This window comes from Choristoneura fumiferana, chromosome 22 (genome assembly GCF_025370935.1).
Source record: "Choristoneura fumiferana chromosome 22, NRCan_CFum_1, whole genome shotgun sequence".
NCBI classification, from domain to species: Eukaryota; Metazoa; Arthropoda; class Insecta; order Lepidoptera; family Tortricidae; genus Choristoneura; species Choristoneura fumiferana.
Genome location: NC_133493.1, coordinates 8,329,196 through 8,348,533, shown reverse-complemented (window position 1 = coordinate 8,348,533; position 19,338 = coordinate 8,329,196). Strand labels below are relative to the sequence as shown.

Genomic DNA, 19,338 nt, shown 5'->3' with positions numbered 1-19,338 from the left:
GGCATGCTCGATATTTTTATGGTACGGTTTTAAGAGGTGCATTAAATATTATTTTAATCTAAACTTTGTTTTCACGCCCGTAATAACAGACTTGAAAGCCATACTTAAAAAACCTCATAAACGCAACAGTGCGCCATCCTAGTGAGACAAAAACGATAGCCCTCATTAAATAATGTTCTTTTTTATTCGACTGGATGGCGAACGAGCAAGTGGGTCTCCTGATGGTTAAGAGATCACCACCCAACCAGCAAAAAAGTCTTGGATTGCGCACTTTAATGAGAGTGGTGGGCTTATAGCGCTCTTATAATTGTTTTGGGAACATGTTACTGCTCTTATATTAGCCTTAGATAAGCTAGTACAGACTCAAGAACTCTCTATCTTATAACCTAGTCTCATATATGTATATAAGCCTCATTTTATAATACTATTATAAGCCTCTTACTCCTACATAACATTTACGAAGACTCATTGTACTTGAGAATATTGTTCTAATAGCACCATTTCTAAGTTTATTTTGAATTTTATAATGGTCCTGATAAATGCTCTTGTAAGAATGTTAGACTAAATCAGCATAACATAAGAACGTTATAAGCGTATACTTTTTTGATCTTGTTTAAAGCTATTATAAGATCAATAGCAATAGTTTAGTAAGATATTAGAATGATATTAGTTCATTTGATTTTATAATGGTCCTGATAAATGCTCTTGTAAGAATGTCAGACTAATATCAGCATAACATAAGAACATTATAAGCGTATACTTTTTTGATCTTGTTTAAAGCTATTATAAGATCCATAGCAATAGTTTAGTAAGATATTAGAATGATATTAGTTCATTTGATTTTATAATGGTTTTGATAAAGGCTTTTGTAAGAATGTCAGACATAACATAAAAACACCAGACGAGTTAGTGTTGAGAAAAATATTGGTGAGGGTTCTGCAGGATTTGATTTCATGCAAGAAGTCGATATAGAGGACAGAGATTCAGTCTGTGACATAGATCATGTCAGTGAAAATTAATCTTCGACCGAGGACGAAACCGATTATAAAAAGATTTTGCCTTAAAAAGTGATTTACAAAAATGGGCGTTATACTTTAATGTACCACGTGCAAACGTAAATGGATTGCTATGTATTTTAAACAGAAGATTAAATAATGTTCTACCAAAGGATGCACGAACACTGCTTCACACAAACAAAGAGACAGTATACATTAGTGAGTTGTCTCTAGGATAGGAATGTATTGGTATAGTAGCTTAATGAAGTCTGAATGATATTTTGGAACGTTTAACGTGCATTCCAGATATTATTCCGCTTAACATCATAAGCTCACCACGGGAAATTATAAAGAAAGCCTCAGATAGCTTGTTTATAGCCCTCGCCTTCGATCTGAGACTTTCTTTATATTATTTCCCTATGTGAACAGTTTCCTAATATTTGTTTGATTTTATGGTTTTCATCTTCTTCTCAGCCATTTATATCACCAACGTTGTCACTTAAATAAAAAGTAAAAACGTTCCACTGTCACTTAAGCGGAAACTGGTCGACTCTTGTATACTGCCCGTCTTAACCTACGGTGCCCAAACATGGTCCTTAACCGAAATTCAGAAGTCCAAGTTGAAGGTTTGCCAGAGGGCTATGGAGCGCAGCATTTTGAGTGTCAAAAGAACAGATCGGATCCGGAACACCACACTGCGCTCGAAAACGTGCATAGCAGATGTCGGGAGAGAAACCGCCAGGCTGAAGTGGGACTGGGCTGGCCATATCTGCCGCATGCACCCGGAGAGATGGGCACAGGTTACTAGATAGGTATCTAGATGGTCAACGGAGGCGCGGCAGACCGAGACGGAGGTGGCGGGACGACTTGGACGCATTCAGAAACGACTGGCAAAAGTTAGCTGCCGACAGGGGAAGTTGGAAATCCGAGGGAGAGGCCTTTGCCCAGCAGTGGGATATAGAAAATGGCTAACAAAAAAAAGAAAAAAAAGTCGAGTGATCAGGTTAGGATAAAATCAGGTAAAGGTTAAACAGTTCATGTTTTATGTAGGTAAAGCAAGGAACCCTAAATTAATTCAACATGGCCGTACCATTGGTATTCAGAATGCTAATATTAGAGTAAATGATCTTACAATAGTCTAATAGTGCGCTGGAAAAGTGCAACTATAACAATGGCATCATTTTCACTACAATTATAGAAATAAAAAAATATACGAGGATAGAAAATACTATTTTAATTGATTATTTGAGTGGGCGCATGAAATTTGAAGCGTAAAACAGGGTCTACTTTACAGTAAATAATATTTTCCAACGTAAATACTTACCGCGCAACATAAAGAACCACCAATGATAACAAACACGTTATTAATATTACTACTATTATTATACTTGCATTCAGTTTTGTCACTACAAATTTTATTCTGCCACGCTGCAGTTCACTCACCGAGCATAATGCACGCGGAATGTTTCAGAATTTCGTGTGGTCATACATAAAATCAAAATAAGCTTGTTTAGGCTCACAAGATTCTAACGTTGGGACCAATATAAGCCTATGCAGGCTTACAAAATACTTACGTAAAAGCGATATTAGCCTAAGGCAGCTTAAATTAGTTTTGTAAAGATTATTGTAAATGCGAACAGTATTCAATAAGACTGATATTAGGACGATGTTAAAATAAATACGCTTATAATTTGTGCCAATCCAGGCTTATACGATGATATAAAATCAATATTAGAGTGAAAATTTATAGTCTTGAGATGGTTGTAAGAGGGATTTTGCTGGTTGGGCACCGCCCATAGGCACCTGCAACACCAGGGGGATTGCAGTTGCGTTGCCAACCTAGAGGCCTAAGATGGGATACCTCAAGTGCCAGTAGTGCCAGTAGTGGTGGACAGAACTAAGACGTGATCGCTTTCAAGGGGCCTTATCATCTCAACCTGTCTCAGTACAGTCAAGTGCAAATATATCGACACGGCCAAAGTGACAAAACTATACACGACCTTAATGGTGCATAAAGTCGTGTATACATATTTTTGTAACTTTGCACTTGAGTGTACACGCCTCAGCCTCATCTAAAGATTGAGAGGGCTGGGACCATCTCACGCAGGCTGAGTGCGGATCCGGAACTTCACACGCAACGCACGCACATCTTCACAATGTTTTCCTTCACTCCAATTCCCAAAACTCAAAGGGCTCTCGAACTCGCGATCCTTTGCTTGAAACGGAATAGGTCAAAGGGGTCAAATTGATCCTAGAAGGGTTCCGTTTGATCTTTCGAGGCAGGGAACCCTAAAAACGTTGCTATTTTTTTTTTCAGGGAACATTTTCTGTGTACGAACGTTACAACGACATACACGAATTCGTCCGAGAAAATCTAGAATATGACCTACCCTTCGTGCTGAACAGTCCAACAGGTCACAAGCTGATACCCGAAGAGGACGCGAGTAAGACCCTTATAGACCTCAAGCTTGTACCGGCGACTGTGCTCACTTTCGCTTGGCACGGTTCAGTGATCGAAGAAATAAATGCTAGCCCGAATAAGGATGTGTTCTTAAAACCAGAAGTGATGATTTTGGTTAAAGAACTTTAATACTGTGATATGAGAAAAGATTAAATAATATAGAAGTGACACTTCTTTTATTTGGATGTAAGAAATGTAAACTATTATACTTTTTGGTACAGCCAAGCACCAATCTAGACACTAGCACCAATATCTGACAACAAAGCGGGGATAAATATCTGTCTGATAAAACTCTATTTCTAGAGCCAGTAGTATATGTCAGTGTCAATTTTTGCACGCACAGCTGTGGCAGATATAAATGCAGGTGACTGTACATCCACGGCGTTTCAAAGATATGTACACACCAAGGTCTGTGTCTATATTATTGAGACCGTGGTATGACATTGATGACTATGGCTGTACAGTACAGTCCAAGAAACTGAATCGAAGAGTCATTTCCTCAAAAATGTTAAAAAAGCTAATAATAGCGTATTGCAAAGCGCGTTCAGTGTCGCTTCTATGTTATTATTAGCATTGATTTAATGCGACGTGAAGGAAATGTCATTTATTAGCCCTAAATAATATTGTCCTATTGCGTCGTTTGGCCTGCGTGCGTTGTTTTTTTTTCTGAAACGTACAATTATGTTTGATCACGTAACTTATTAGATATCTAGATTATAATCTAGTCTAGCTTCTTAAATACTGACTGTTTTAACACCTAGTTCTTCACAGACCGTTTAGAAAATTCTCAGATTTCTGATTTTGGAAAATAAATCACACTTGAATTTTTCATTTCAACGAAAATTTTGTTCTCCACATTACAGTCGCCAACAGATATTTCGGAGCGACCAACGGATTTTACCTGCACCCGCCTCCTAGCGTAGGCCCTAACGTTCCAACCACTGTGTCTGTTGGTACGCTTTATCATTCCCAAGAACGCTAATTCCGCTCTTAAAATACTGGGCGTTCTGGTTTCTGCCTGTAATCCTTCCATAATTTATGTCTCATGGTTAGACTAGATATTATAATGCACATAAATACAATTTTACTAATAAAAATACGAATTTCAAAAGTACCATTGTCGAATTTTATTGCTGTGTAAATTCCTAAATTTGGCTGCTTTTTATTTTAATATTTATACTTCGTGAATAATGTTAAGTCTGGTACACAGTCAACCAATTTTATTCCTGAGTGATGTCTAGGTTCTGCAGTAACTTAGGAATCAAATTGTTTGACTACCCTACTGCTAACTGCTTCATTGTGACTTATTTATTATTAAGTTATTTGTATATCGAGGTTATAAGATGGCGGAGTAAATGTATAAAAGAACGTTAGTAAGTTGTATTATTTATTATCCATCAATACATAGACATCCATAATACATTCATTAGTAATTATAAATAATTTTCCATTGTTCCCCACAACATAACCAGCACTGGTATTATTTCCTAAATAATTTAGGTCCTGGCGCTTCGCTAACCAACGCTCGCTCGGGTCGCGCGTTTTCTGGTCGCAATTGTACCTAACACCTCGCTTCGCTCGTCGTCGTCGTACCTAATTTTCGGATACCTAAATTGACAGTAAAGGTGACCAATTACATTATTAAAATCCGTTCTAAATATGAGATATTTGGTCCTTTCGAATGCTGGTTATGTAATAAGGTAGAATTTAACATAGATAATCTTAAGAATACCATTCCTACCAGACCTATCACGAACGACAAAAAGTAAGGACTGATAATTCATGACATGAATATGACATAATTCAGGTCATGAATTATCAGTTCGTACATTCTGGGCCTATAAATACACGCTCGTACATTAACTATACCCTCAACTACCTGTCAATTTTCGAGTGCAAATGTGTAATTTTTATCAAACATGTAATTATCAAGAGATTCAATTTACCGGTAGCAAACGAAATCATGAACAAATTCAATCCTACTGTAATTCGAAACTCACAAAGTAATACCAACGAGAAGAAATAATTATGTCTTGAGATAGAAAAGAAGCGAGATACTAATAATGACGTATTAGACAAAGATAAAGTATCTCTCGTCTCGTTGGCGACAACAGCACCACAGCGGTGGCAACTATGAGCATATAATATGTAGACATCATAATAGTTTCAATGAAATCTCATGATATTATTTAGGGGTTAAAAACAGTAATTCATTTGATACACCAACCCGAGCGCTACACGATAAAATTTCTGTGTTTTCAATACATGGGTTCGTTCGAAGTTCGAATTTTGCACTTCGTAGTATAGTCTATAAGTAAGTGGCATCTTAACACAAAGTACATGGTGTGTGACATTGATGTTGGTATATTCCTATAAAACACACTGATCAATAGGGACTAGAGATGCCACCGTAAAAATATCAAAAATCGGAGTCCTATTTTTACAGTAATCAACTTTTTCTTATTCTGGGTATAGTTAATGTACAACTTGTTAAAGCACGATAAGCCAAAAGCTACTAGAAACACAGGGAAGCTTAAAGTTCCATCTTACAGACTGGCTAAAACCAAAAAGTCTTTTCTGGGAAATTGCATACGTTTTTATAATAAAATTCCAAAAAATATTATAAATGAAACGGATACAAAATTCAGATCTATTGTCAAGAAGACATTAATATCAAAGGCGTATTATAAAGTTAATGATTATATCATGGACAGGGATATTTGGAAATAATTCCGATCCGCATTAGCGATCCCTTCAAATAGCGAACCTACTGTGTTAAAAATAAAGTTGTGTTAAATACTTGTGATGTTTAAATATCATTTAATAATATTGTAAATCTGTTTAAAAAAAATATATATATATACCTCGTTGAGTTTCTTGCCGGATTCTTCTCAGCAGAGGTTTTTCCGAACCGGTGGTAGATTTTTTTTGACATTCATAAGTGCTTGTTATAGCCTATATTGAATAAAGATATTTTGACTTTGACTTTGACACGCTCCGCCGCGGTTCGCTCCCGCCTTAGCCTTCTGCACCTAACCTAACCGAATCGTTCCTGCCATTGCCATATTTAGTCATTCGAATGGATATGATTCAGATTATCATGTCGTACATTGTCACTGCATAGATTACAGCGCGCGCAATATTTTGAACGCCCTGATAATGCGCGACCATGATACTTTACGGCATAATAATCGGAAGCAATAATGCTTCGGATTATCACGTCGTACATTATTGCGCGTACATATTCCGAGTTGTACATTATTGTTTCCCTAGTGACAGAGTTTAAAACAACAGTGACGGAGGGAAAAGCTGTTATAACATACCTATTATATAAATACTAATGCACTTAGGAAATAGTCCACAAAATAATGTGCTTATAACTACGACAAAAATGTACGCTCGATGAATTTTAACCACAGAAAACATATATACTTCATTTAATTTAGAATTGGAGGCCACATCAACATTGTATTGCGGCTCGTGAACTGTAATCTCTTTACAATTTTGTACTAGAATAACAATTGACGACACGCAAATAAAGTGGCATTAAAACAATTTTATTTTGCGGCTCCCAGACTATTGTACTGGACTATTTGCTAGGTAAGAAATAGTTGACCAGACGCAATACAATGTTGCTGTGGCCTCCAATTCTAAATTAAATGAAGTATAGATAGGTACATTAGAGTTGTCCAGAGGACGTAACCATGGCAACGAGTTATAAGAAAAACTTGATCCACCCTTATATGGGTACGTTTCAAACGTATTAATAAAGTTAACACCAATATAAGAGTACAACTAATATAAAGATTAGAAAATGGGTGCGTATTTTCTCATTCTACTTTATGTCAATGCTCTAGTCTTTGGCAGGTGACTACATAATTATAAAAGGCGAGTCAGTCAATTACAAAACTCAATCGCCACCACCACATATAGTTTGGTCGAAAAATAGGGAATATGCATGGAACAAAAGTTTTCTCTTAAACAATTTAATACAAATGACGTAAAAATCATCAATATCTGTTGAAATAAGCAACATGTGAATTAACGACGTTTGACGTTTGAATTCCATTTATGGACGTCGTTGCATATGACGTTATAGTCCATGACGGATCTTTCTAAAATCGACAATTTGAAACGCCTATATCTTCGTTTTTTAAGATATTCAGAAAACATCTACACCTGATTCGTCACACACCTTGGTTCGTCAAAAAGATATATAATTTAAACAAATAAAAAAAGATTTTCATATTATCGATTGCAATTCGTTTTGTTTATGGACCTCTCCTTTGCTTAGGATTTTCGTCACACACGGGATATGGCGGTCGAAACGCTTCAGAAACTACAATCATCATCATATCAGCCTTAGGACGTCCACTGTTGGACATAGGCCTCCCTCATACAACAACTGATGTGTTTATGGCACATTTTAGACGCAAAATGCTAGAATCTTCTAAAGAAAATTTTCAGTTCCCAATCCCACCCATTTTCTACTCCTTACCGCGTTATTATTTAAACCCCTGTTAGACACATTCTACACATTAAATTAAGCAACAGTTATGTCAGCGATATCTTCGACGGGCCTTTTAGGCAGTTTGTTCTCGAGGGTCAGCGATTTGGTGCAATCTTGCGTCTTGTAAATGCCCACGAGTCGGTTTGACACCTCAAACATGTTGTAGCGAAGCGATATTATGATGAATTGGGCATTCTTTGTGCGTTCCTGGAACAATAATGTGCTGTAAGAGGCAGTGGGGGTGAATAACCTCAATCCCAGCCCAGTTAAGCTCAGTTTACACCTGCAAGAGAAATCGTGCAAGTTGCATTACATTGCAGCACTCTTTTGACCACTTTAATCTCGTAAGCTTTACAACCTCGTAGAATATTGAAACTTGCAGCACTGTTGGCGACGTCAATAAAGACCACGATTTAATTTCTAGGAATTCCAATTTCAATTCAACTGCTGGATCGAATGATTTACGCGTGCCAAACCGCGGGTAACACTAGTCAACCATAATAACTCACCTTGATATAGTTAGCGACAATCGACACGTTCTTGAAGTCCAACGCTGCGTCTATCTCATCCATGACGTAAAGCGGTGTTGGCTTGTAGTAATGTAAAGCGAACACTAGCGCCAGCGACGACAGGGTCTTCTCGCCGCCCGACAGGTTCGAGATGTTTTTCCACGATTTGTTGGGAGGGCGGACACTGGGGATAAAAGTATCAAAGTCAAAGTCAAAATATCTTTATTCAATTTAGGTTATAACAAGATAGATAGATATAATCTTTATTTTTCCAAACAAAGACATGGCTTAGTAACTAAAGAGTAATAAAACTAACAATTCAGCACTTAAAATTATGCCCGAAACAAAGTAATTACGATAGCAAATAAAAACATAAATTAAATAACAATTAAACAGATCAGACACATAAATGAGAAGCCATGTAATTCACTGAGGAACAGGCACTTATGAATGTCAAAAAAAATCTACCACCCGTTTGGAAAAACCTCTATTGAGAAGAATCCGGCAAGACACTCGACGAGGTATATTTTTTTAAACAGATTTACAGTATATAGTTGTTATACAGTGTTTTAAAATTATTTAGGAATATTTGAATAGGTTGTTGGGTTAGTTTCTCTGATCACCCCTGTAAAGTGTTCAATAGAATGTAGGTACACCTACATAATAAGTTTAAGTATCTTTCTTTATTCTCAGACAACGTAATAGTACATAAATCATGAAATGCTGAGATTACATAATGCCATATTTAACTGCTATTGGTACCTGAACGTTATTCCTTCAGTGAACGGGTCCAGAGTATCCACTAGTTCCAACTCCGCGTCTCCTCCCAAAGTTATCATTTGATACATTTCCTTCAGCTTGGCTGTTATGGTGTTAAATCCTGAAATAAATAAAAAAAGTGTTAATCACTTCTGCTATTGTGCAAAAAGTATGTATGTAAACTCTTTATTGTACAACAAAATGAAAAAAAAAATACAAACAAAAGTATCGACGATAGCAACAGCAAATAGTATATTCGACACTAAATACTATTTTATTTCAATAAAATTTAAAATAAATGTTATACTAATTAAACGTAGCAGTTTGGCGAGAATATATATGTGTGGTGCCTAAGTTGCAATTTGAATAAATAAATAAAAGAAAAAAAACGTATTTTGCTTGTATATTATTATCTAATGTTTATTATTTGTTGTATGTAATTAGATAAAATGTTGTGAAATCTCGTAAGACGCACGCATACATCATTGTCGTTTATTCCGGGTCGACGGTTGCAGGTCATATATTAACGGCACCTTTTGACAGTCTTACCTGAAAGGAAGTCAGTAGTGCGTCGTTTCTTGAGCTGATCGTACAGGGCGCGCATTTCGTTGCGCTGCGCGGTTATTTCGTCTAATTCGGCAGCGCGTTTCAAGTACAACTCCTCTTTTGTTTTGTAGTCCTGTAAACAATTAAAAAAATAAACATGCACCGTGCTCTGTCTGAAACGGGCCGGTCCTGATACGTGGTGTCCTAGATGGGTCCACTAGTAATGGGTGATTGTTTAGTGTCGCAAGGCGTCCCGATTTGCGCAGGACTTCCCTATTTTTAAGTCTGGGGACGCGTACCGATTAGCACATGACTGGAACGCTAAATGTCGCGATAAAACAATAAACTTATTGATTCCAGCAAATTCAACTATTATTTTACAATTAAAATCATATAGTAGGTACTACTAAGTAATATAAGTTGGGCAAAGCCGTAAATTATGCTTTTATTTAAAAAAAGTGTTTTTCATACATCCCGACCTCAGACTAAATTGCCGAATCGTTTTACCATCCGTCCCGATTTTAATACAATCGAACCTGGCAACTTCTAGTGACTGGCGATTCCCTAATTTTTCGCCGAAATATGTTTCCCAAACTTAATTTTCCAACTTATATGGACGAACGATTTTTTTTAAACAATAAGTATTTTAGCATTGTTAAAAAATAAACCTAACCTATATGCTTCTACAGGTCCTGAAATATATCCTGAATAGTTTACAGTTTCAGAAAAATAATCGTTCGTCCATATGAAACAGTTGGTAATCGAATCATTTGCGAGAAATATTTTCTGCGAAACACCAGGCTCCCATGACTGACCTGTATAGCCTGCAGATTGGGGTGGGCATCACCCAGCCTTCCCTGCTGCGCCGTGAGCCTGTTCCTCAGCTCCTCGACCACCATTTCTTCCAACTCCTCGGCGGAGTGCTTGGCGAGAGGTTCCGGCCGCTCTATGCCCTCTATGCCTTCTATGCCGGGGTCTTCCAGTTTCAGGTTGGCTAGCTGTTGGAGAATTTGACAAGTATCGATTTATTTTTTATTTATTTTTTGTTTGTAAAACTTAAGTACAATACATAAACAATACAATACCAAAAGCATAAACAAACAAATGGACGTGCATCCATCTCACAGGACTTCAAACATGAATCAGTTTTATTTGGTGCTATTGTAAAATTGTACTTAAGTTATACACGGGACAATATGTGTGTGCGTGTGTTACATGTTTATTATTTATTGTAAACGATACAGTTTAAAACATTACTAATTGAATTTTACTCAAAATTCATGCACACCAACTTTAAGATACTAAAAATACAAAGAAATTTGTATTAAATAAAGTAGTCACAAAACAATAAAAAAAATTAAACTAACTTATAAGAACAAATTAATAATATAATAATTATTTTAATTTTATGTCTCCAAATGTTGATTTGGGTGAAAGGGGATTGCTTTTTATTTTAGGTACGGATATTTGTTACTCTTTCACGCTGAAACGACTGGACAGATTCAGGTGAAATTTGGCAATATTGATAACAATAAAAAATATTGATAACTATTTGTAGTTTTTTTTAATTCTATTTAATATTGTTCATTTTGACGAAACCGAACCCTTCGCAGACGAAGTACCTCTACTGCGACAATATCTCGTGACAACATACATACATGCCGCACAGACTTAACCGTTTCGCACGTAAGCGTTCCAAAGTTTATTTCACTCACGTCTCTCTCCAACTGCGGAGTCTTCCCCTTCATATCGCCGATCAGCTTCTGCATCTTACTGACGTTGTTGTTGGCCTCCAAACGTTCGCTCTTGTACTTGTTCAGTTTGGTTTGCAGCGCGGCTATCTCTTGTTTCAGCTCGGAGAATTCGTCGGCGCCTTCGGATATCTGTTCTTCTAGCTGTGGATAATATAAATGGGGAAGGAATTTAGCACGGCGGTTAGATTTTAACATAAATAAATAAATAAATATCATGGGACACTTGACACCAATTGACCTAGTCCCAAACTAAGCAAAGCTTGTACTATGGATACTAGGCAACGGATAAACATACTTATATAGATAAGTATATACTTAAATACATATTAAACATCCAAGACCCAAGAAAAAACATTCGTATTATTCATACAAATATCTGCCCCGGCCGAGATTCGAACCCGGCACCTCAAGCTTCGTGGTCAGGTTCTCTAACCACTCGGCTTGGCTTGGATATCCGGCATGAATATTTTTTTCCCCAAACGCGGTGGTTTTTTTAACCCCCGCCGCAAAAAGAGGGCTGTTATAGGTTTGACACCAATGTCTGTCTGTTTCAAACGGATGGATCAATTTCGATAAGGTTTTTTTAACGTGAAATTTGACTGAATAGTTTACCTCATCAATATACTTCTGCAGTTCGCCGCTGTCCAACGTCAGCTGTTTCTTCTGGCTGTTGAGACTCTCCAAATTGCGATCGGTCTCGGCCAAATCCGTCTCCATTTGGGTTATCTTGTCCTTCGATTTCTTTGCGTTTCTGAAACGGGCGTATATTTTAAAGAGATAATTTTGCATGATATAGTCCTACTTTATTATTAACTGTTATGGACTACTAGATTTGCTTTTTCTTTTTAGTTTTTGTTCAAAGTAGTTTTTTTTTTTTGAAAATTCCCATTCGTGCGAGTGTTCTGGATGGAGATTTTTTTAATTCATTCTCTGGCTGAGTTGGGCCTCCGGATCTTTCACTCACCGTCCGAAACACAGTAGCAAAACTACTATTTCACACCGGTATTCTGTGGGAGTGTGGTATTAAGCCGGTCGAGCCGGCCCATTCGTACTGCATCCAGGAAGTGGTTACAGTAAGGCTCTACCACATTTAAACTTGACTTGCTTCGCCTTAAACAAACTATCTTTAGAAGTGGTGGTGCGGACTATGGCAGTTTCACGGAATTTGGCAAGCATCACAAATCGAAGTCGGTTTCATTGAGGTATGTTGTTCATAATTCTGGGACCCTAGTGAAAAAGGGGTTAAGTCTGCAAAAATTACACAGCTGTTTTCTATTTTTGTGTAAAGGGGTTTAAGTCGAAATCAGCTGTTCAACTTCTGCAGAATTAACCACTTTTTCACTAGGGCCCCAGAATTATGTTCTCTAGACTTAATGCTGCACAGAAGAACAAATAAACCACGGCCTTGGTAACAGTCACTATTAAGGTTTGACTTAACAGTTATGCACAAGAGAAACAATAGCAACAAACCTCTTGCTGGTATTGATAGCGACACGCAGCTTCGTCATCTCTGTGGACACCTTGTCGACCTTTTTGGCCAGTTCGTCGACGCTCTTCTGGAGTTCCTTCACGCGGCCGCCTGCCACCGCGGCGATTTGAGCGTCTACTCCGTGGACTTCTTTCTCCACCTAATCAAGCAACGTTGTTAGGATTGATCGGTTGACTTTATACACGAGCTAATAATATGAGTTTGAAATAACATTGGATTTGCTGTCAATTTCACTCGTTGCCATTTTTTTTTATTTTCTTTTTTTAGACTCAGTGCACAACATTTTGAATAATGTCTAAGCCAATGTCAACATTTCTTAATTGGCATTAAGTTTAAATACTTTTTATTTAATTTTTTTGGAGGATTTCATGACTGGAAGTGTTGAACTCGTTTTTGAGTGTATTTTAACTGCATAATAAATATAACAAGGATTATAGGGTTTTACTGTTTTTTTACCAACGTAATAAATGTTTACTAGACAAATATCTTTGTATAGAAATAAATAAAATAGTAATTAATTAAGAATCTCTTTTCATGAAATCAGTAAAAAAAAAACGAAATACAACAATTTCTACATCAGAACTTTTACGCAGCTGGCAACTCTAAAACTGACATGTCAGTTGTCTGTTGCCCAAATAACTATCTTACCTCCCCGGCGTTCGATCTCGCGTTCTCCAACCGCTCTTTAGCCTCATCAACAGCGGCTTCGAGAGACGCCTTCTGCTCTTCATCGACCCGCGACGCAGCCGCTTTGCTCTCTTGTTGACGCACTTGATTCTATTGACAAATAAAACATAATATTCCTGATCCTTTTCTCTCACCTTTACTGTACAAATTATGATTATATGTGGTATGTATTTGTTCATGACAAAAACACTTTTTTTGAGCAATTACTAAATTTACCTGGAGCAGCGGCACTTGCTCGGCGAGACTCTTCAGCTCAAAGTTGAGTTTGTTGAGCGTGGACTTCCCTTCGCGCGTGCCCCATAGCAACGACTCTTTCTAGCTATCACGCGGTATTCGTCTATGTAATTAATAAGTTTACCTTGAGCAGTGGCACTTGCTCAGCGAGACTCTTGAGCTCAAAGTTGAGTTTGTTGAGCGTGGACTTCCCTTCGCGCGTGTTCCGTTGCAGCGACACTACGTTTTCTTCTATCACGCTGTGCTCGTTTCGAAGCGATGACAATCTGTTGAGAAAGATCTCTTAGCAATGCACTCAGAATCATTAACTAGCCGCAGTAGATCCAAAACTCGTTCTAATTTTCCTTTTTTTCGTATGTACAGTGGGGGTAAGAAAACCTTCGTCAGTTATTTAATTGTCAGTGTTTGTCAGTGCCAAGGTGTAGTGGTAGGGTTGCTATGGTCACCTGATTATGTTTAGCAGGTCGACAGGTTGAAGCAGTATGTATGTCCTACTCAATGGGTAAAGCAGATTAGCGCTCATAATGAGCAAAGGAAAATAATCTTAGGGTGACGAACCTTTCTTTATTCCGACTGTACCTATCCATTGATATACATTAGAATGATGTAATCAGTGATGATTGGTTGCATTACGCATTTAGAGGTATTTGTCACACCTAGACCAAATGTATCAACTTAAAATGAAAACAATAATAAAATTTAACTTCATTAAGACTGTGTTATGTGCGAGAAAGCGTAGCAAGGTATGTTTGTCATGAACCAATAGAAACGCTTCATTTACCTATCCTCGCTTCGCTGAGCTGTTTTCAAATAAAGCTGTGTTGAGCGGGGACAGGTAAATGAAGCGATTCTTTAATTCATGACAAACACATACGTCGCACATCTCTGCTGGAAACGCAACCTACGCTGTGTTATTTAGAGTTGATACACTTTAGATCTGGGTCTACACTATTAGCAGCAAGGTTCACAACATGCCGAGTTGGGACCTTTCGTGACAATCTGTCTCGGTTTCCGTTTTCCTTTTCCTTTTATTGTTTTGATAGTGACGAATAAATTTTTTCATCACACTTGCTCGTAAACAGTGTCTTAACATGCAGGCTACCTTGGTTGCAACCCCCCCAAATAAAACCCTCGACCTTAAAGTGCTTGTCATGAAACCCGTGGTCGGTAAATGAGTCATTGCGCATACTAATTTTCTTGTCATGAAGCCCCCTACTAATTTACTTGTCATGAAGCACAAGATTACTAAATGAGTCATTTGTTTTGTTTTATGTAAAAAAAACCATACCTTTGTTCCAATGTAGCCAGCCTCTCTTCATTGGCCTTGAGCACCCTGGGATCCTGTTCGCTAGTGTCCTGCTGGACGGAGGTGCCCATCCGGCCGCGCATCGTGGTGCGACCGCCGCCAGACATCGTACCTGAGTGATACAGACCATACAACTAAGGTACCTACTAGAGTAGCACCAGCGAATCGTGACAGCATGAAATAGCGGTAAATGAAAAAAAAAAACAGTTCACAGATAAAAAAATATCAAGCATAAACATAAGGGGCACACACATGCCCACAAACATTAGAAAATTCTACAATTAAAATTATTTTTTCAATGTTCATAATTACTTATAACTAACTGCGTGTATTATTATGGCTTTGGACTTTTTTTTTACAGAAAATGTGAGTTGATTTGCGTATGGAAATAAATAGATATACAAGAATTGCTCGTTTGCTTCGTATAGGATAGTGATAGTGTCAACTATTCGATTGTATCGACACACAGTGTCAAAATAGTATACACAGTTTTCGGTATCAATCAAAAAAGACCGAGAGGGAAAGAGATAAAAAAACTAATTTATCGCCACAGAAAAAAAACATGACTACACAAATAAAACAAGTACACAAGCAGGTGGCAATGGGCCCAGGCTCAGCATAAGCTGCGAGCAAAAAAAAACTTGCAGCGCTGATTTTGAGCCTGCGCAGATACAGAAACGCTAAGCAGTCTAATCTCACCTGATATCTCAATGAGCTCCCCTCCGAGCGTGACGACCCGGTACCGGGTGCGTCCGTATGCTATGCGCCGCGCCTGGTCCAAATTCTCCGCCACCAGGGTGTCCCGTAGCGCAAAGTAGAACGCGGGGAGCATGCGCTCGTCCCGGACGGTTATCAGGTCAAAGAGACGCGGGACGTTTTCTGGGCTGGAAGAGGAAAGTAGGTAGGTATTCATGAAAAACAGCGTGTATTTTTTTATCACTGCACAACTTTAATTTAATTCATTTTTTTTCCTTGCACCTTCTTTTCGTACCTATTTGGGTCCTGATCAATACTTACAAGGTCTTCCGGGTTCAAAATCTCTCGAGTAGGTACGATGCAAGTGACCCTGCCGACGTCGTTCTGATGCAGGTGTTCTTCGGTCAACGCTTGCAAAGTCTTCCAGATTTGGTACTTACAAGGTCTTCCGGGTGGTACTTACAAGGTCTTTCGGGTCTGGTAGTCCAAGTTCTGTATCTTCTCGAGCGTGATACAGGTGACCCTGCCGACGTCATTCCGTCGCAGGTGTTCCAGCGCCGCCTGCGCCGACCGCACCGTGTCGACGACCACGTTGTCCAAAGCGCCGCAGCAGGTCGATATGGCAACGTCGTATTTGTTGTCTATGCCGCCTAGATCACCCTAGAAAAATATCATATATCTACAAGGTGTCTTAAAATGAATGCGCGATATTTCAGTTGACGCGTGGGTTATTTCTACAGAACATCCTGTAATTGCCTATTTTTTTACTATTATAATTTACATTCAAAATGATGTCATACTTTTGAAAGTAAATGTGTACTCGTGCAAAGCTCAAAACCTATGTATGTATTTTTCAGTGGTTCGAATAGATACATACATTACACTCGAACCAACTAAATCGTGACCCTCTGTGGATGTGGAGCCTTAGAAAAAATATTAAATTAAAAAAATCAAAACCCGACTGCCAAAACTAAAAGGAAGAAAATAAGTCTAGTGGTCTAGAACTCTGTTAAGTAGCTAATTTAAAGTTCAACAGTCGGGACCCATTACTAAGAGTTTTTGAGCGTCACGATTTAAATGGGTCCCCACTGTTGAACTTTAAATTAGCTACTTAACAGAGTTCTAGACCACTAGACTTATTTTCTTCCTTTTAGTTTTGGCAGTCGGTTTTTTGATTATTTTAATTTAATGTTTTATTTTACACTTTTTTGATATTTATGTGAAAACGGTGGATTAAAAGTATTATAACCCATATATATTCAGAATGGGCTAATTATTAGCTTTCATTTGATACCCATATTGTTACAATACAAAATATTTTTTTTCATTCCTTCGCCATATTTTTTTTCGCAGACGCCATATTGAAATATTATATAGCCTGTGTCACACCGCAGTTATGACGAATCCAATGATACTTCATATGTCAAAATCCGTCTAGCCGTTTAGGCTGCAGCGATGACCAAAGAAATGGACATACATACATACATAATACATACATACATACGCTCGAAAAACATAACCCTCCTTCGGGCAGTCGGGTAAAAAGTTGTAGTGTAGTGACATCATTGCTTTCAAAGGGAATTTACTTTGGGTTTGGGTCAAGAATCAAATGGTTCGACAGTACCTTCAGTTAGTTCAGACCTATAATTTTTAAATAAATTAAACAGAAATAAATGTTTAAAATCAAGAGTTCATTTACCAGTCTCCCGAAAATCCCTGGCAGGTTGCCCTTCCTTTTCTCGTTCATCAACGAATCCAGAACTCTGTTACGAGACCTGTTCGCGTTCAGCGCTTGGCGCGACTCTTCTAACTGCGCCCTACAAATAAAACAATATAGTAGTAGATAATTTAAAAAAAAAAGACAAGCAAGTCAAGCCTGTTTTAATCGCCGATGCAAAAAGAAGGGTGTTACAAGTTTGACGCCAAAGTCTGTCTGTCTGCATCGTTCTCTGGTAAACAAGTATTGGACATTGAAAGGACAATGACCCCCCCCAACATTGTACATTTCCAGCTAAGATAGGTTACGTAAGCCATCTTAGAGCTCATGAGTGTCAATCTAATAGTTAGAGTCGAAGTGGTCGCCATGATCGAAATCGATCGGATCATCATCATCAGCCGGAAGACGTCTACTGCCGAACAAAGGCCTCCCCCTTAAAACGCAGGTGGTAGGACAGGACAGGTGGTAGAACCTTGGACAAGGTCTGCCCGGATCGCTACCACCATCTTGCTCGCTAATCCTGCCGTGAAACAGCAGTGCTTGCACTGTTGCGTTTCGGCGTGGAGAGTAAGACAGCCGGTGAAATTACTGGCACTTGAGGCATCCCATCTTAGGCCTCTAGGTTGTCAACGCATCTGTACTGCAATACCCCTGGTGTTGCAGATGTTTATGGACGGTGGTGACCTCTTACCATCAGGAGACCCAACTGCTCATTTGCCATCCAATCGAATAAAAAAAAACGCCGTACTGAATGAAAACTCGCTACTTGCATCCACCGGTTTCCCGCAACACTCACGATTTCGTCAGTCCAACTGGTAGGATGCCTGCCAACGCTTCGTCTTCCGGTTCGTGGTCACCACTAGAGGACTTTTCTCCCCCAACAGTTATCTACACTCTAGATTCTAGAGTACAGTACGCTACCACCTATTGAAATACGTTACCTTAAAGTTCTCGCTTCGGTCAGCACAGAATTTTCTTCCTGCTTCATGTTTCTCAACTGGGACTGCAGTTCGTTTAACTGCCTTTCATTAGTCGGTACAGTAGAAGCCAATTCTTCTTGTAAGCTGGAAATAAAAGTGGGATTAGATACTTCAATAAATTGGGGTATGTACAGATAGAAAATGCGAAAACAAATTTAAGTACACACTCTTCTATACGCAAAATTCTTCTACAAACGTAAAAAATAGCTTAGTCAAAAATATCGGCACATGCACTGTATTAGTAAGGTATTAGAGTTCACGTTTCGATATTTCTGATCACTTTGGCCGCTCCGAAATATCTGTTGGCGACTGGACAATGCGATCTGTAGAGTAGAACAGACAACCTGATAGACAGACAGATTTATACCTAAGCTGATACGGCGACGCTTCATTTTTTTCCCGGTACATAACCAGCACTGGAAAATGCCAAATATCTCCTATTTAAAACAGATCTTAATAATGTAATTGGTCACTTTTATTGTCAATCTAGGTATCGGAAAATTAGGTACGACGACGAGCGAAGCGAGGTGCGTTAGGTACAATTGCGACTACAAAACGCGCGAGCCGAGCGAGCGAAGCGAAGGCGCCGCGGTAGCAGCCGGCGAAGCGACAGGACCTAATTTATTTAGAATCTAATATGGCCCTTAGCGGTGCTGGTTATGTAATGTACAGGGAACTAATGGATGCTTCGCGCT

General features: G+C 38.5%; 2 protein-coding genes across 2 annotated transcripts in view; one reads left to right on the top strand and one right to left on the bottom strand.

Moving 5' to 3' along the window:
* Positions 1-4,829, top strand: part of Gint3 (GDI interacting protein 3) — a gene marked incomplete in the record, with an annotated part of 12,995 nt that extends 8,166 nt beyond the window's left edge. Inside the window, 1 exon segment of the mRNA XM_074104900.1 lies at positions 3,313-4,829. Within this exon segment, the coding sequence (XP_073961001.1) occupies positions 3,313-3,585 (273 nt within the window).
* Position 4,830: 1 nt separating this feature from the next.
* glu (structural maintenance of chromosomes 4-like protein gluon) overlaps positions 4,831-19,338 on the bottom strand; it is a 70,324-nt gene continuing 55,816 nt past the window's right edge. Inside the window, exons 10-24 of the mRNA XM_074104895.1 lie at positions 18,605-18,727; positions 17,646-17,763; positions 16,410-16,606; positions 15,950-16,134; positions 15,233-15,362; positions 14,069-14,210; positions 13,672-13,800; positions 13,005-13,162; positions 12,147-12,285; positions 11,496-11,675; positions 10,596-10,778; positions 9,784-9,913; positions 9,238-9,355; positions 8,476-8,659; positions 4,831-8,173 (exon numbers count right to left, since the gene is read on the bottom strand). Coding sequence (XP_073960996.1) covers positions 8,000-8,173; positions 8,476-8,659; positions 9,238-9,355; positions 9,784-9,913; positions 10,596-10,778; positions 11,496-11,675; positions 12,147-12,285; positions 13,005-13,162; positions 13,672-13,800; positions 14,069-14,210; positions 15,233-15,362; positions 15,950-16,134; positions 16,410-16,606; positions 17,646-17,763; positions 18,605-18,727 — 2,290 coding nt within the window. The 3' untranslated portion in view covers positions 4,831-7,999. The remainder of the gene's footprint in view (positions 8,174-8,475; positions 8,660-9,237; positions 9,356-9,783; positions 9,914-10,595; positions 10,779-11,495; positions 11,676-12,146; positions 12,286-13,004; positions 13,163-13,671; positions 13,801-14,068; positions 14,211-15,232; positions 15,363-15,949; positions 16,135-16,409; positions 16,607-17,645; positions 17,764-18,604; positions 18,728-19,338) is intronic.